We start from the raw sequence: 14,720 nt of genomic DNA, 5'->3' as shown, positions 1-14,720 counted from the left end.
GTGCTTTATCTAAAATTTTGTTTGGAAATAAGAGATTAGATCAATATAACGATTTTAATCATTATAGAGTATTAGTATAGCTTACTATGTAACTTATGCTTCTTTGTGAATTATTTTTATTATACTTAATTAAAGTTACAAAAATAAATACTATTTTCTAAAATGCAAAGCTACGGAAGTATTTAATGTTATTGATGAATTTTAATTTTTTTTTCTATTTGTGTGTAAAGTAGTAATAGCTAGGAAAGTCTATAGCTATCATAAAATATTATGTTGTGTGTGTTTAATGTTGTATAAATTCATCATTTTTTGTACTTACATCATTTTTGCACTTAAAGCCGGATGAATATAGCTTGGCTTTTTGGATTTATTGCAGTAAGAAAAATTTAGTCTAGACATAGGAAAGAACTTTTTGAACTAAGGATATTTAAAAACTGGGTCAGACAAATAAGGTAAATTGGAAAGACAGTATTTGGAAATAGTTAATAGCAGCATCCGATTGAGGCTTTGGGGCTCAGATAAGGATTTTTGGTAGTATAAATTTCAACAAACTACAGTCACAAATCGCTTAACGATGAGGATACGTTCTGAGAAATGCGTCGTTAGGCGATTTCGTAGTTGTGCAAACATCATAGAGTGCACTTACACAAATCTAGATGGTATAGCCTACTACATACCTAGGTTATGTGGTTCTAATCTTACGGGAGCACCATCGTATATGCAGTCCATCATTGACTGAAACATCATTATGTTTACATCATAAACATCATTAGGTTTACACCTAAACCTAATGTTTAGGTTACACCTAAACATCATTAGGTTCTCTTTGAACCTACTTTCTCATTATACTCTTTCTGTTACATGTTCATTATTTGCTATGATCTTTCTGGCTTTTCTAGATTTATATAAAACATTTGACTTTTCAAGCATGGCCTCTGCAATTCTTTTGGGCACTATCACACAGTAATTCTTTCAGATAAGGAAATATATTCTTTATATAAAATTCAGGTATTCTCATTTTTCTTTTCATTTCCTTTCCCCACCATGAGCCTAAAGTTATGGTCACCTTTCATCCAGTTTGAAAATGTATGATATATGTATGTGCTTGAGGATAATTTTATCCTGTTGTTTTCTTCTTAAAATATTACAGAGCACAAGATCCCCAGTGACTATAAAATAATTCCTACTGACAGAGCATAGGATATGGAAAGTACAGAGATTGTGGTGTATTTGGTTTGTATATTCCATTACATATTTCAAACTGCAGTCTCTGCTAATGCCTGAGATGAACACATAAATTAAGTACATAAACACAAAATTCAATTATTGTATCTTCATTTCAGGGATCTTCATCCCTGAAGATCCAAAAGGCAGCTGGAGCAATTATCCACTATTAGCTTAAAATCACAAATTAGAAAGTAAATATTTTTTCTCAAAGTTGGGAGCTTTCTTTGGTCCTTACTGAAAATTCAGAGTCAAAGGCTATCTCTGATTCTAGGCTGAATATATACCATCTCTGATCTTTATCAGCTGGGCTTGAGAATTTTCTTCATGTTAGAGGTCCTCAAACTATTTTTTCTGGATTTAAACGGTTCCAAAGGCTCCTTTTTATCTTTATTTCTTTTATCTGTATCTTCTTCATGACACTTAGCAGTTTCTAACCCTATTATTGTTTTTAAAATCTTAATAGTTTGTTTATACAGTATGCTCTATTAAAAATAATTTCTACTCACTATAAAAAAACAAAATAAATGCATAAGAGTATGTAGAATGAAAGTGAAATCCCCTTGTTCTCTCTAGGACATCCACTCAACAGTTGTACTGCCCTGATACAGTTTGCAGTTGAATGGATATCTTTTTTCTATGCCTCGTTTGGGTTTAATAAAATTTGTTTGTTTTTTAATATACTGGTTTTCACTCTCCTGCTTAACTTTAACATAGAATTACTGCTATTCCCCCTGGACTTTGAATCCTCAGAATCCTGAGTAACAAACACAGTGCCTCTTAAATAAAGCTCATGATATATTTGTTGACTACTTAAATGAAAGAATAAATGACTCTTCCCCAGAAGATTATATTTAGAGGCCTTCTGGATATCAACTTAATCCAGGCCTTTCAAGAATTTGCCAAGTAGGTTGGAAATAGACCTGATTAAATTCAACAAATATTTGAATGCCATCTCTAGTGCACAGATTTGGGCCTGGGTTTAGATCAAGTAAGAGTATAGCTGGCTCCTCTATTTTAACAGGCAGAAAGGCAGATTATGTGTGTGCAGGTGTTGATAGGTGGGTAGGTATGGCGATGAGAATCTGTGGAAGTACTCTTCTGATTGCTTCAGTTTTCTCAGTGAAATAGGAATCACTGTTCTCAGCTGAGAGTGAGCCTAGTGGAGGGGCTTTTGGGTTTGAAGAGAGAAAAGTGTGAAATAGTTATCTAGGAGAATTTGAGAGTAGTTAATTAAGAAACTATAGTACAAAAGCTAGGCAGCATTGAGAGCCCATTTGAGATTTGCATCAGGAAATTAAAGTGATACCTGCCAGTTATTCACATTCACAGGTGTAAGTACAGAGTAACAGAGGGTTAGATTTAGATTTGACCACAACTCACAAGCAAAGGGCTATGGCTTCACTAAAATTTAGTTAATTGAGTAATTAATTAGATAATTATAAATCAAGCAGGAGTGGGGCAAAGAAATGAATAGTATATGCAAAGTTGTGATTATAATGACTGACTGTGGAATTTGAGCTGGTAAGGAACAAAGAGAGATTGGGGCACTAGAGGGAGTAAACTGGAAGGATAGGACATGGTGGTGAGAGAATGGGATGCATGAGATTATGGAGGGGGTACAATTATTGGTGATAATAGACCTTGAAGTATGGTCGTGGAGTGGGTGGCTAAGGTGGGATGGAGGCAGTGACATGTGAATTTACCTCTGAGACCTCTCTCTCTGATAGCAGTGTGGAAGGAGACAAGATTCAAAGTAAGGAAACCAGTAAGATTTTTGGGGTAGCTCAAATGAAAGTTGGCAGGGTATAGGGATTCAAAAAACAGTTTAGAGGACAAATTCAGAAGAATTGGATGTACAAAATGATGAAGAGGTGTCAAGAACGATTATCAGGGTTCTGGCATGGATGGTTTAAGATCATGTTTAGGGGGGAAAATGATGATTTAAGAATATAGAGCATGAGGTATCAGTCAGATATCCAGATGAAGATACCCACAGGTATTTAAATAGGAATGTCCCAAATAAAGGCTAGAGGTCTGGATTAGAGATACAGCCTTGGAAGTCGACTACATGCGAGTGAATGAGCTCAGCAAGAAGTGAATGGAGAGAGTAATCAGGACTAAGCCAAGGAAACCTTTTTGTGAAGGAAAACATTTTGAGGAGTAGACAGAGGAATCAGATCCTAAGAAGGTGTAGTCAGATAAGATAACGAAGAACCAGGAAAGAAAACTCCCAACGGAGTCGCTATGAAGGTCTGATGCTTCCACGTAAGCATATAAGCTCCCCCATTATCTCAGTTTGGTAACATTAGAATCTGGTTCTAATATTCCCTATTACAGTTTCAGTCTGTCAATAAGCATGTGTCAGGTGCTTTTAAAAATTAACACAATGTGATAGGCAATGAAGATTATGTAAAGAGGTAAAATAATATACTTCCTTGCATTCATATATTGTCTTATCATCTATAAGGCACTTTTACATACTCGTCATTTTTAAATTTTGATACTCACAAACTTGCAGCATAGGTAAGACAACAGAGTAGTGAGGTATTATTCCAAATGAGGAAACTGAAGTTCACAGAGAGTAAGTGACTTGCCTAAAGCCTCATAGCTAGTAAGGGATCAAGACTCAGGCTCATTGTGGGCATGTTCTCTGACCTCAGAGAGCTTGTTGTATATTTTGTTTTAAGTATATATAAAATAAAATATATAATAAGCTGTCTCAGGACAGAGAGCATGTTCACAATGAGTATGTGAGGGTGTATGTGTGTGTATAGTTATAGTATAGATATATATCTCCCAAATATATTATATGGCTTTGATAGGGCATCTATCACTGACCCTACAGGCACCATGTAACAGCCAAATGAGACATCAATGGTATATACATTTAGAGGAAAGAGAGATCACTGTTGAGTTTTGGTGAGGAGTTGGAGAGGGTGGGTACAAAGATATTCTTGCTGTCAAAGAACACTCTAACACTCTAGAAAACACCTAGAAAAGGAGATAGACTTGTTAGCAAATAATTGGTGCATATTAGGGTACAGAGTAAGCAGCTATAACAAAGGAATACCATACAGCAATGAAAAAGAATGAAATATTGCCACATTGAACAACATAGATGAATCTCAGATGTAACATTGAGCAAAAGAAACCAGATAAATAATAGTACATAATAAATGGTTCCATTTATTATGAAGTTTAAAAATATGCAAGACTAATCTACAGTGGTTAACTTTGGTGAGTGTTGACTGGGAAAGGGCACAAGGGAGCCTTCCAGTGTCCTAGAAATGTCCTATATCTTCATATGTGTGGTGGTTACGTGTATACATACATAAAAATTCATGAGTTGTTCACTTTAAATTTGTGTACATTTCTTCATATAAAGTATATGTCAATCAAAAAAATTTTTAATTGAAGACTCAGGAAATGAGGAACAACTGCAGGAATAAGGTGATGGAGGATATAGGACACAGGTGCTTACTTATGGTCTCCTTCCATTTTTTTTTACCTTTCACTTTTATTTTCTCTGTTCCTCTGTGCTAATTCTGACTGCCTCTCCCAGTTCTGAGCAAGTTTGTTTCTGAAGATATTAACCATTGTGTTTTGCACTTTGACTCTATGAATGGAAATGTACAACCATACCTCTATCAGCCCATTCCTTTATCAATAAAATAGACAAGTACTGTAACACTTTATTGATTTATTGATCAATTCTGACTTTGATCTACATAGCACATTTTTCCAATGTTTAACTTAGATTTCCCCCCAGAACAAGCAACAAACTCCTAATTCATATTTTTACATTCATATTTCAACTTGTAGAGTAAATCACTCTCTAAACATTGTAACATTCTGAAGATGGAGCCTCTTAATTTTAGAGTTCATGTTTCCTTCCTTTAACATTATTCACAGCTGAGATTATAGCTGTGCATATTTATGCTTCTGTGACACCAAGGAGACCCAAAGTAGAGTGGGTATTATAAGCTTATAATACTTGTTTAGTCTTAATCCAATTTAGGAAATTGTTCTATTTGAAATAAAATCAACCCAGAACATAGGTCTGCCATCTGCCTCAGATATTGGGGACCAATTTCGAAGATTTTAAGTTTAGTTTCAGGTCACAAAATCCCCTAGTTAATCCTTATAGGTCAACTTACATGAGAGCTGCAGGACAAGGTGATCTTTTCTGTAGAGATTTTTTTTTTTCTTCTGAGGAGTATTGGCCGTCAGCTAATATCTGTTGCCAATCTTCCTCTTCTTTCTTTTTTCTCCTCAAAGCCACAGTACCTAGTTGTGTATCATAGTTGTAGAGCTGTAGCTCTTCTATGTGGGACACCGCCTCAGCATGGCTTGATGAGCAGCAGTGAGTAGATCCGCGCCCAGGATCCAAACCAGTGAACCCCGGGCCGCCAAAGCAGAGTGCGCGAACTTAACCACTGCACTACCAGGCCGGCCCCAAGATTTTTTTTGATTTTTTGTTTTAATGAAGATGTATACTCCAGGAGAAGTTTAGATTTGGTCTAAAGAGCTATGCTCTGTATTAGGTAATCGTGTAACAACCTGAGATCAGATGTTTGCATCCACTTTCTATGAAACGAAATGGAAATTAAATGAAAAAAATTAAATGAAAATATTCATTAGCGAGTAGAAAAGTCATTCAGATGTTGGGATTTGATAATAAAATGAGTTATTTATTTTTGAGACAAGTACTCCAGGCCAGTACTGATTTTTGGAAAAGAAATAGTAATTTACTTTTAAGATAATGGGTTAGTACCTGCTTTATACTGGTGACTCTAGAATAGGCTCATTCCAAAGTTTAAAAGTGTGTGTGTGTGTAAGTAAGTACATACACACACTCTGAAGTATGCTACATTCCAATGCTGTCTTTCTGGAGATCGATAGAAATTGTAGATAAAGACCACTTGGCTTCGCTGCACTGAGATGGGCTTAACATTCAATCCCTGTTTTGTACTTGCTGGACTGTAGAAGTGGAAAAGAAAATATTTTAAAACTATAATATACAAATATGAAGGGCTGTTCGAACTATTCCTCAGAATCCCAAGCTGACTTAAGAATGGCGACTGCAGGTTCCTTAATTTCCATTTTGCATTGAAATGCCTGCCATTGTCTAGGTTGCTTGTGTCTTATAGATATTTCTGAGAAATCACCTAGCTAGAGGTATGTTTTATTAATCTGGGCCCTTTTTCAGTATTCTTTGCCCATTAACATAGTTTTTACCTACATGTTTTGAAGATGGGGAAACATTTCTGCCATTTCCTTTTTAATCTTTTGCTTTTGGACTGAAATTAAGTGACTCCGTAATGTCCATGTATTGGGTCTTAGTACTGATGTAATTCTTGGGAGCAGGATGAATGCCTGCCTTTAACTAGATAACACATCCTTGAATCTGTGGGATCCTGTTAATCAGCATGTCTTCAAGGACCAAAATGTAAGTATGGAAAGAACAAAACATTAGCTTGCTTAACAATGCTACTGTCTGTCAGTATTTGTATTGGCGTAGACTGTAAAAAGAAGTGATAAGAACTGGGATGCTCTTAGGTAAGTATTACATGACCAAGTTGAATCTCATCAAGTCTGATTTTTTTCCAATTAAATATTAATTTATTATGAACATTTCTGTCTGGTAGGCTATATTTCCATAGTTTTAAATTAATTATGATTCAGTTGTAACACAGATCATTTTTACAAGTAGCTTTCATATCTACTATGAAAAGTTAGAAGTAATATTTGGTATCTTTTAGAACCAAATTTGCACATAAATACAAGCATTATTATAATAGAGTCTTGGTTTTTTTTTAGGTGGCTCTAACAAATTACACCTTTGAAAATGTGAGCTTTCACATTCTTCATCAGCGTTTTCCTCTCTTTACCCTTCGAGTCTTATCAGATTGGTTTGATAACAAGACAGATCTATACAGGTAATGTTTTATAACTCTGAAAAGAATAGTATGTCTTTTTTAAAATAAATAGTATTGGAATATAATTTATATACAACAGAATGCATACATTTGAAGTGTATTGTGCGATAACTTTGAAAAATGCATACACCCTGTAACTACTATGCCAATCGAGGTAAAGAACATTTCTAACACCCAGAAAATTCCCTTATACAACTTTGCAGTCGAACTACCTGTTCCTTAACCACCCATGTAAGTACTGATTGAATTTCTATTACTATAGATTAGTTTTGCCAATTCTAGAACTTCATATAAATATAATTATTTACAATCTACTGTTTTGTCTGGCTTTTTTCAAGGAACTCAGCATGATGTTTTTTGAAAGCGCTGAATCTTAGCCACTAGACCGCCAGGAAACTGTAGCATGTTTTTTGAGATTCAACCATGTTTTTGCATAAACCAGTAGTTTATTCATTTTTATTACTAAATAATATTCAATTGTATGACTATACCACAATTTATTTATCCAGTCACCTATTGATGGACAATTGGGTTGTTTATACTTTGAAGCTATTATGAATAAAACTGGAATGCAAGTCTTTATGTGTGTGTGAACATACATTTTCATTTCTTGAGCAGTGGAATTGCCAGGTCTCATGGTTAGCATGTTTAACATTTTAAGAAACTACTAAATTGTTTTCTTTGGCAAGTCTTCTAGTGCAAGTGTGCTGGCAACAAATTCTCTCAGCCTTGATTTATCTTAAAAGGTCTTTGTCTCACTCTTATTTTTGAATGATATTTGCATTGTCTAATTTGGGGATTGAGATTCTTTTTTTCCCTACTACTTTAAAGATTTCATTCCCTTTTCTTCTGGTCTCCATTGTTTCTGATGAGAAATCAACTGTCATTCTCATTTTTCCACTGTATGCAATGCAATTTTTTCCAAAGTCAGGCTTAATGAATGGTTGACTGCTGCTGTTGTTACTCTGTATGGAGGCAGGGGAAGTTACTCAGTTCTCAGTTCTGACTGAAGTTAGTCGTCCTTGGAAGTTCCTGTTCTCCTGGAGCTCAGGGATGAGGCCTTCTCAGCATTCCTGCTCTTCCCACAGTGGTGATAGACTTCTTCTTTGTACCACTGCCAGGTCCTGGCCCCACACAGGTTTCCATGTCTCCCAGGAGAAGGTGGCTTTTGCTTCTACTCCCTCCTCAGCAGCAGTGTATCTTTGCCTGAAATCTATGATGGGAAGGTTTCCTGCCTCTTTCCCAGTAGTAGACAGCTGTTGCTTGCTACTTAGTACAAGGCCCGTGGTTGAAACGGGAAGTTTCCTGCTCTTCCCTCAGGTGTAGCTTTTGCTATCACCCCTCTGTGAGCAGCAGATATCTTTTGCATCTGTTCTTTCCCTGAGGATTGGAAAGTCTCCTGCTGGTCCCGTAGCAGCTCAGGGCTTTGCTTCATGTGAGAGAAGGGTCAGAGGAAGTTGCAGGTTTTCATTCCTGTGTACTCTGCCCTGTCTCATGAGCATTTGGTGGGGGCCCGTGGAAAAAGACTCCCTGGGTCTCTGGGGCTCACAGTGATTCTAAACTGTCATGGTAGCTCATCCATGACATTTAAGAATTTGTTAACATTTTAGCTGTTTCATTCTTACCTGCTTTTATGGCAGCTGCCTCTCCCTCCTATGCTCTGCAAAAGATGAAATAGGTTGTGTCCTTTCTATCCTTAGATGAGTTTGTCACCCTGTGAAATTAAGTTCACCTGATTCTCTTGTAACCTCAACTTTCTGATGACCTCAGTAAAACTTATGATTTTGTAGATTATCCAGCTTTTTATCGTTGTTAGACTAGAGTGATATTCTTCTGTAGCTTTCTACATCTGAAGCAGAACTCTATAATTTTTTTTCCTAGCTGCTTTCAAGATTTTTCTCTTTGCCTTTGGTTTTCAGTAATTTCACTATGATATTCCTAGATGTGGATTTTTTTGTTGTTGTATTTATCTTTCTTGGTGTTGGCTGAGCTCCTTAGATCTTTAAGTTGAGGTTTTTCATCAAATTTAGGAAATTGGCTATTATTTATTTAAATATTTTCTGCCCCCACTCTTACTGTCTTTTCTTTCTAAGACTCCAATTACGTGTATGTTAGACTATTTGACGTGTCCCACAGATCCTTGAGGCCCTGTACCTTTTTCTTCAGTCTTTTTTCTAATGACCTATCTTTCAGTTCACTAACTTTCTTCTGTCATTGCCAATCTGCTGTTGAGGCCAGCCAATAAATTTTGTATTTCAGTTATTGTAATTTTAGTTCCAGAATTCTCATTTGGTCCTTTCTTTTTATACTTTCTATATTTGATGAATTTCTCTGTCTGTTCACTCACTAAGACTATATTTTTCTTGTATTTATTGAATATTATTTTCTTTAGATTCTTGAACATATCTATAATGGTTACTAAATCCAACATCGGGCCATCTCTGTTAGTTTCTGTTGATTGCTTTTTTTCTTAACAATGGGTCATTTTTTTTTTTGTTTCTTTGCATGATTATGTAATGGATATTATTGATGTTCTGTTGCACAGATTCTGGATTTTTGTTATCTGCCTTTGAAGTGTGCTTATTTTTGCTCTAGTAGGCAATTCAATTATTAGCTGATCTCTTTGAACTTGTGCAGACGTGGTTTTTATGCTTTGTTAAGGTAGATCTCTGGAAAGCCCATGATGTTTCCTAAGCCCCTCCAACTTGACAAGACTCACTCTCCAAACTTTTTTTGCTGAGGCAGATTCACCCTGAGCTAACATCTGTTGCCAGTCTTCCTCTGTTTTCTATGTGAGCCGCCACCACAGCATGGCCACCGACAGACAAGTGGTGTAGGTCCACGCCTGGGAACCGAACCCGGGCCACTGAAGCAACGTGCACCAAACTTAACCACTATGCCACCGGGGCTGGCCCTGGAATTCTTATATCTCCTTTTTTGTCACCGTCTTCCCACCTGTTCTATCTGTTCCCTCAAGATGCTTAAGTTCAACCATTTCATCACCTACCCAGGCCTATCCTGAGTAGCTTATGTTTTATATTTCCCTTCCTCTTCCTCAAATAAAAACTTGCTTAATACAGTTGAGTTTGACAGAGTATCAGGAGGATGGCATAATTCCGTATACCAAACAAAAAATTACTTAACAAAATTCAATTTGTCATGCTATGCTTATTTTTTAAAAGGCTACAGTATCCATTCTCTTTTTATACCACATGGCTAGCCAGATAGGACTAGAAAATAGGAAGGAAGGTCATCTTATTTCAAAAAGATCACTTTTTTGCCAGAGTCCCTGCCCCTGGCTCAGAGTCATGTGATCAGGAAATGGCTCTTAGCTCATAGCTCCTCCCAGGGGAAGGAAGGGATTGGTTTGCATGTCTAGCACCCCACCTTTTCCAAAGGGGCTCTGACAGGTCTGGCGCAGTCTAGTTGGCAGAGCCAAATGGAGATGGCAGCATGGGCTGGGAGACACCATAGATCCTCCCCGCTGCTGAGCACAGAGCAAGTGGATGAAAAATCCCAGCTCTCAGCTTATCCCTGGGGAGAGAAAGAGTTGATCCATGCGTGCAATGCCCCAACTCCTCCAAGGCTAGCCAAAGAACTGGCATCTGTCTTTCCAGTCTTGGAGCTGCAACAGATCCAGCAAAGTCTAGCTGCCTGGGAGGGGAATGAAGAAGGTGGTTTGGACTAGTAGACACCATAACTCCCCTTCCTGCTCAGCACAGAGTGAGTGGACGAAAACCACAACTGCCCACTTTTCCCTGGGGAGAGAAAGAGTTGGTAGAGGTCCCCAGAATCTCTGGCTGGGCTGTTTGGTGGACGTCTTCTCCTGTACAAGGCCAGTCCATGAAGACTGGGAGAAGTGCCTGCTTTGTCTAATGCAGACACCGACAGAGAGAGTCAAGGAAAGTGAAGAATCAGGCAAAGATATTCCAAACAGGGAAACAAGATAAATCTCCAAAAACCAACCATAATTGAACAGTTATATGAACTGCCTGACAGAGAATTCAAAATAACTGTTATAAAGATACTCACCACGGTCAAGAGAACAATGCGTGGGAAAAGGGAGAATTTCAACAAAGAAATAGAAAATACAAAAAAGTACTGAACAGAAATCATAGAGCTGAAGAACGCAATAATTGAACTGAAAAATTCAGTAGAGGGATTCAACAGTAGACTAGATCAAGCAGAAGAAAGGATCAGTGAACTCCAAGACAGGTCATTGACCACTCACGTGGTCTACGGAAAGGATGAGCTGTTAAATCCATTTTGTTTTATTTTAAAAGGACTGATCAAATCCACACATAATGCATTATCTCAGATTTACATTTGGCAAATCTGTATTATGGAAGGATTACATTAATAATCTAAAACAAAAAATATATATTAAAATGTGATACAGTTTTTTTGCCTATCAAACTAGTAATAACCTAAAAAATTATAATCCCCAATGTTGACAGAGATGCAAGGAAGCAAACACTTTATCATGACTAGTATGAATGTGACTTATTAAAACCATGGGGAAAGCAGTGTGTCATTATGTATTAAAAACTAAATCATAGCAGACCCATTGACCAAATCTTGGAATTTATCTTAAGGAAGTATTTAAGCATCTGTACATAGACTTAGCTATAAAGATATTCATCACAGCATTGCTTATAGTCATAAAAGATACTCAATAACAGATCCATTAAATAAGTTATGTTATAATCATACAATAGTATACTCAATAACTATAAAAACTAAATAAGGGGAAATAGTCACAATGTATTAAGTTAAAAATGCAAGTTACAGAACAGTATTTCTGTTTGTCTATTTTGTTTAAAAATTGAATATTGATAAAGTTTAGGATGGTTTTTTATGTTTGCCTAATTCTTTTTAACAGTTGTATTTAGGTATAATTCACATACCATTCAATTCACCCATTTAAGTGGGTAATTCAATGGTTTTTAGTATATTCACAGAGTTGCGCAACCATTACCACAATAAATTTCAGTGTATTTTTATTACCCCAAAAAGAAATCGTGCATCTCTTAGCCATCACCCTCCAATCTTCCCTTTTCCACCCCCCATCCCCTCAACTAATCTACTTTCAGTCTCCATAAATTTGCCTGTTCTGGACATTTCATGTAAATAGAATTATACAGTATATGGCCTTTTATGACTGGCTTGTTTTAGCATATGCTGTCCAGATTCATTCATGTTGTGGCATGTTTCAGTAACTCATTTCCTTTTATTGCCAAATAATATTCTGTTATGTGGGTATGCCACATTTTATTTTTTATTTATTTATTTTTTATTGTTTATTTTTTTTATTTTTTTTGTGAGGAAGATCAGCCCTGAGCTAACATCTGTGCTAATCCTCCTCTTTTTGCTGAGGAAGACCAGCTCTGAGCTAACATCTATTGCCAATCCTCCTTCTTTTTCCAAAGCACCAGTAGATAGTTGTATGTCATAGTTGCACATCCTTCTAGTTGCTGTATGTGGGACGTGGCCTCAGCATGGCCGGAGAAGCGGTGCGTCGGTGCGTGCCCGGGATCTGAACCCGGGCCGCCAGTAGCAGAGCGCATGCACTTAACCACTAAGCCACGGGACCGGCCCGCCACATTTTATTTGTTCAGTCATCAGTTGATGGACACTTGGGTTATTTCATTTTTTGGCTATTATGAATAATGCTGTTAAGATTCGTGTACAAGTTTTTGTGTTGACCTAGTTTTCATTCCTCTTGGATATATTCCTAGGAGTGGAATTGGTGGATTATGTGGTAACTCTATGTTTAATAATTTGAGGAATTGCCAGACTCTTTCCCAAAACAACTGCACTATTTTACATTCCCATCAGCAGTGTATAAGGGTTATCATTTCTCTGCATCCTTGCTAACACTTGTTATTATCTATCTTTTTAATTATAGGGTGATTTTCTTCTTCTTTTTATGTTCATTTTCTAGTTTTTCTCTTTGCATTAGTCATTATCATAGGAATAGGTTTTTAAACTATTTTTATTGAACAGTTATGTGACTATATTCTTCTAAAAGCCATATGATTAAAGGTTACAATATATTTAAGTGATAATCTTTAAATGAATAAATTTTATTCTTTATAGTATACTTTTCAGTCATTTTTATATTTTAATAATATAGTCATACTAAATCAAAACTTCCTTTCATGGCTTTGGTGAAAGTTTTTTGTTGTTTGCTTGTTTTCTTAACAAAAAAGGTAAAGAGGTTAATTTTTTTAGAGGTTTAAATCAAAGAATGGAATATTTATATTTTCACAGAAAGTACTGATTTGATTTATATTTACCCCATATATGGTCTCATTAAAATATTTTCCTGATTTTTCTAAATCTTCACCAAATTACTGTTTCTTTCCAGGGAGAAGATTGTACACACTTTTATTTTAGACTGGTATTTTCAATGATAACCCAAATCCTTCATGTTCTTTAAAAACCTATAGATATGATAAATTATAATTGTATAATTATTGCATCATCAGCAGTGGCATCTAAGAGAGAATGTTAATTTTTTATAATAAAAATAGAGTAACATCAAGCAAAATATTGAAAATAATTATTCTTAGTCTTTCCACCTTGTCACAAGTACTATTTTAAACTTTGTGTATTTTCACTAGGTTTTATGCCCTTGAAATGTCTGAAATTTTCTAATGTTTAACTCCTTAACACTTGGCTGAAGGCTCACATCGTGGTGACTCCTTAAATAACCTCACTTTTTATATGTAAGTTCTGGCAGAATGAAACAAGTGTCCAAATTTCTCTCGAATGTTCATAGCACGGATTCTCTTTTAACAGATGGAAAATGGTTGATCATTACATTAGCCGTGTCCGTGGAAATCTCCAAATGTTAGAACGGGTGGACCTGATTGGGAAAACCAGTGAAATGGCTAGACTTTTTGGCATTCAGTTTTTACATGTACTGACAAGGGGCTCACAGGTAGGAAATCCATTTTCTTGCACTCTTGCAAGTTCTATGTGACTGATATACTTACTTTGAGATGCTTGAGGTGATTTGATTTTTTGAACTTTCTGATACCAACTAATATAAAGCTAGTTAATCAGATCTTGTCATTTTATTTTCTGAAAGAGTTTTTGTTTGTTTGTTTGTTTTTGTTTGTTTGTCTTTTGTGAGGAAGATTGGCCCTGAGCTAACACCTGCCAATCCCCCTCTTTTTTTGCTGAGGAAGACTGGCCCTGGGCTAACATCCATCTTTATATGGGATGCCACCACAGCATGGCTTGACAAGTGGTGCGTCAGTGCACACCCGGGATCCGAACCGGCGAACCCCGGGCCACCGCAGCAGAGCGCGCACACTTAACCGCTTGCACCACCGGGCCCGCCCCTGGAAGAGTTTTAATTTCACTTAACAGCTCCACTTTTTATTTTTTCTCCATACCAACTTTTTGGCCACTGCTAAGTTTTTCATGGTATTAAGAAAAAAATGACTATGCTCTTGAGGATGATATTACATTCCTGAATATTGTCAGTATGATTAGGGATGCCTTCAAAGGCTCCTTAGAACTGGGGAAGCAGCAAAGAAAGTC

At 36.5% G+C, this 14,720-nt stretch overlaps 1 protein-coding gene across 3 annotated transcripts in view; it reads left to right on the top strand.

The window, feature by feature from the left end:
- The window catches only part of REV3L (REV3 like, DNA directed polymerase zeta catalytic subunit), a 175,678-nt gene that overhangs the window by 123,017 nt on the left and 37,941 nt on the right, over positions 1-14,720 (top strand). For all 3 annotated transcript variants that reach the window (XM_004422219.3, XM_087444009.1, XM_087444011.1), the window contains exons 22-23: positions 7,048-7,166; positions 13,971-14,112. In XM_004422219.3, coding sequence (XP_004422276.1) covers positions 7,048-7,166; positions 13,971-14,112 — 261 coding nt within the window. The remainder of the gene's footprint in view (positions 1-7,047; positions 7,167-13,970; positions 14,113-14,720) is intronic.

Source organism: Ceratotherium simum, chromosome 19, assembly GCF_057802395.1.
Source record: "Ceratotherium simum simum isolate JZ-2026a chromosome 19, ASM5780239v1, whole genome shotgun sequence".
In the NCBI taxonomy this organism is placed as follows: domain Eukaryota; kingdom Metazoa; phylum Chordata; class Mammalia; order Perissodactyla; family Rhinocerotidae; genus Ceratotherium; species Ceratotherium simum.
This window is presented reverse-complemented; position numbering and strand designations above follow the sequence as displayed.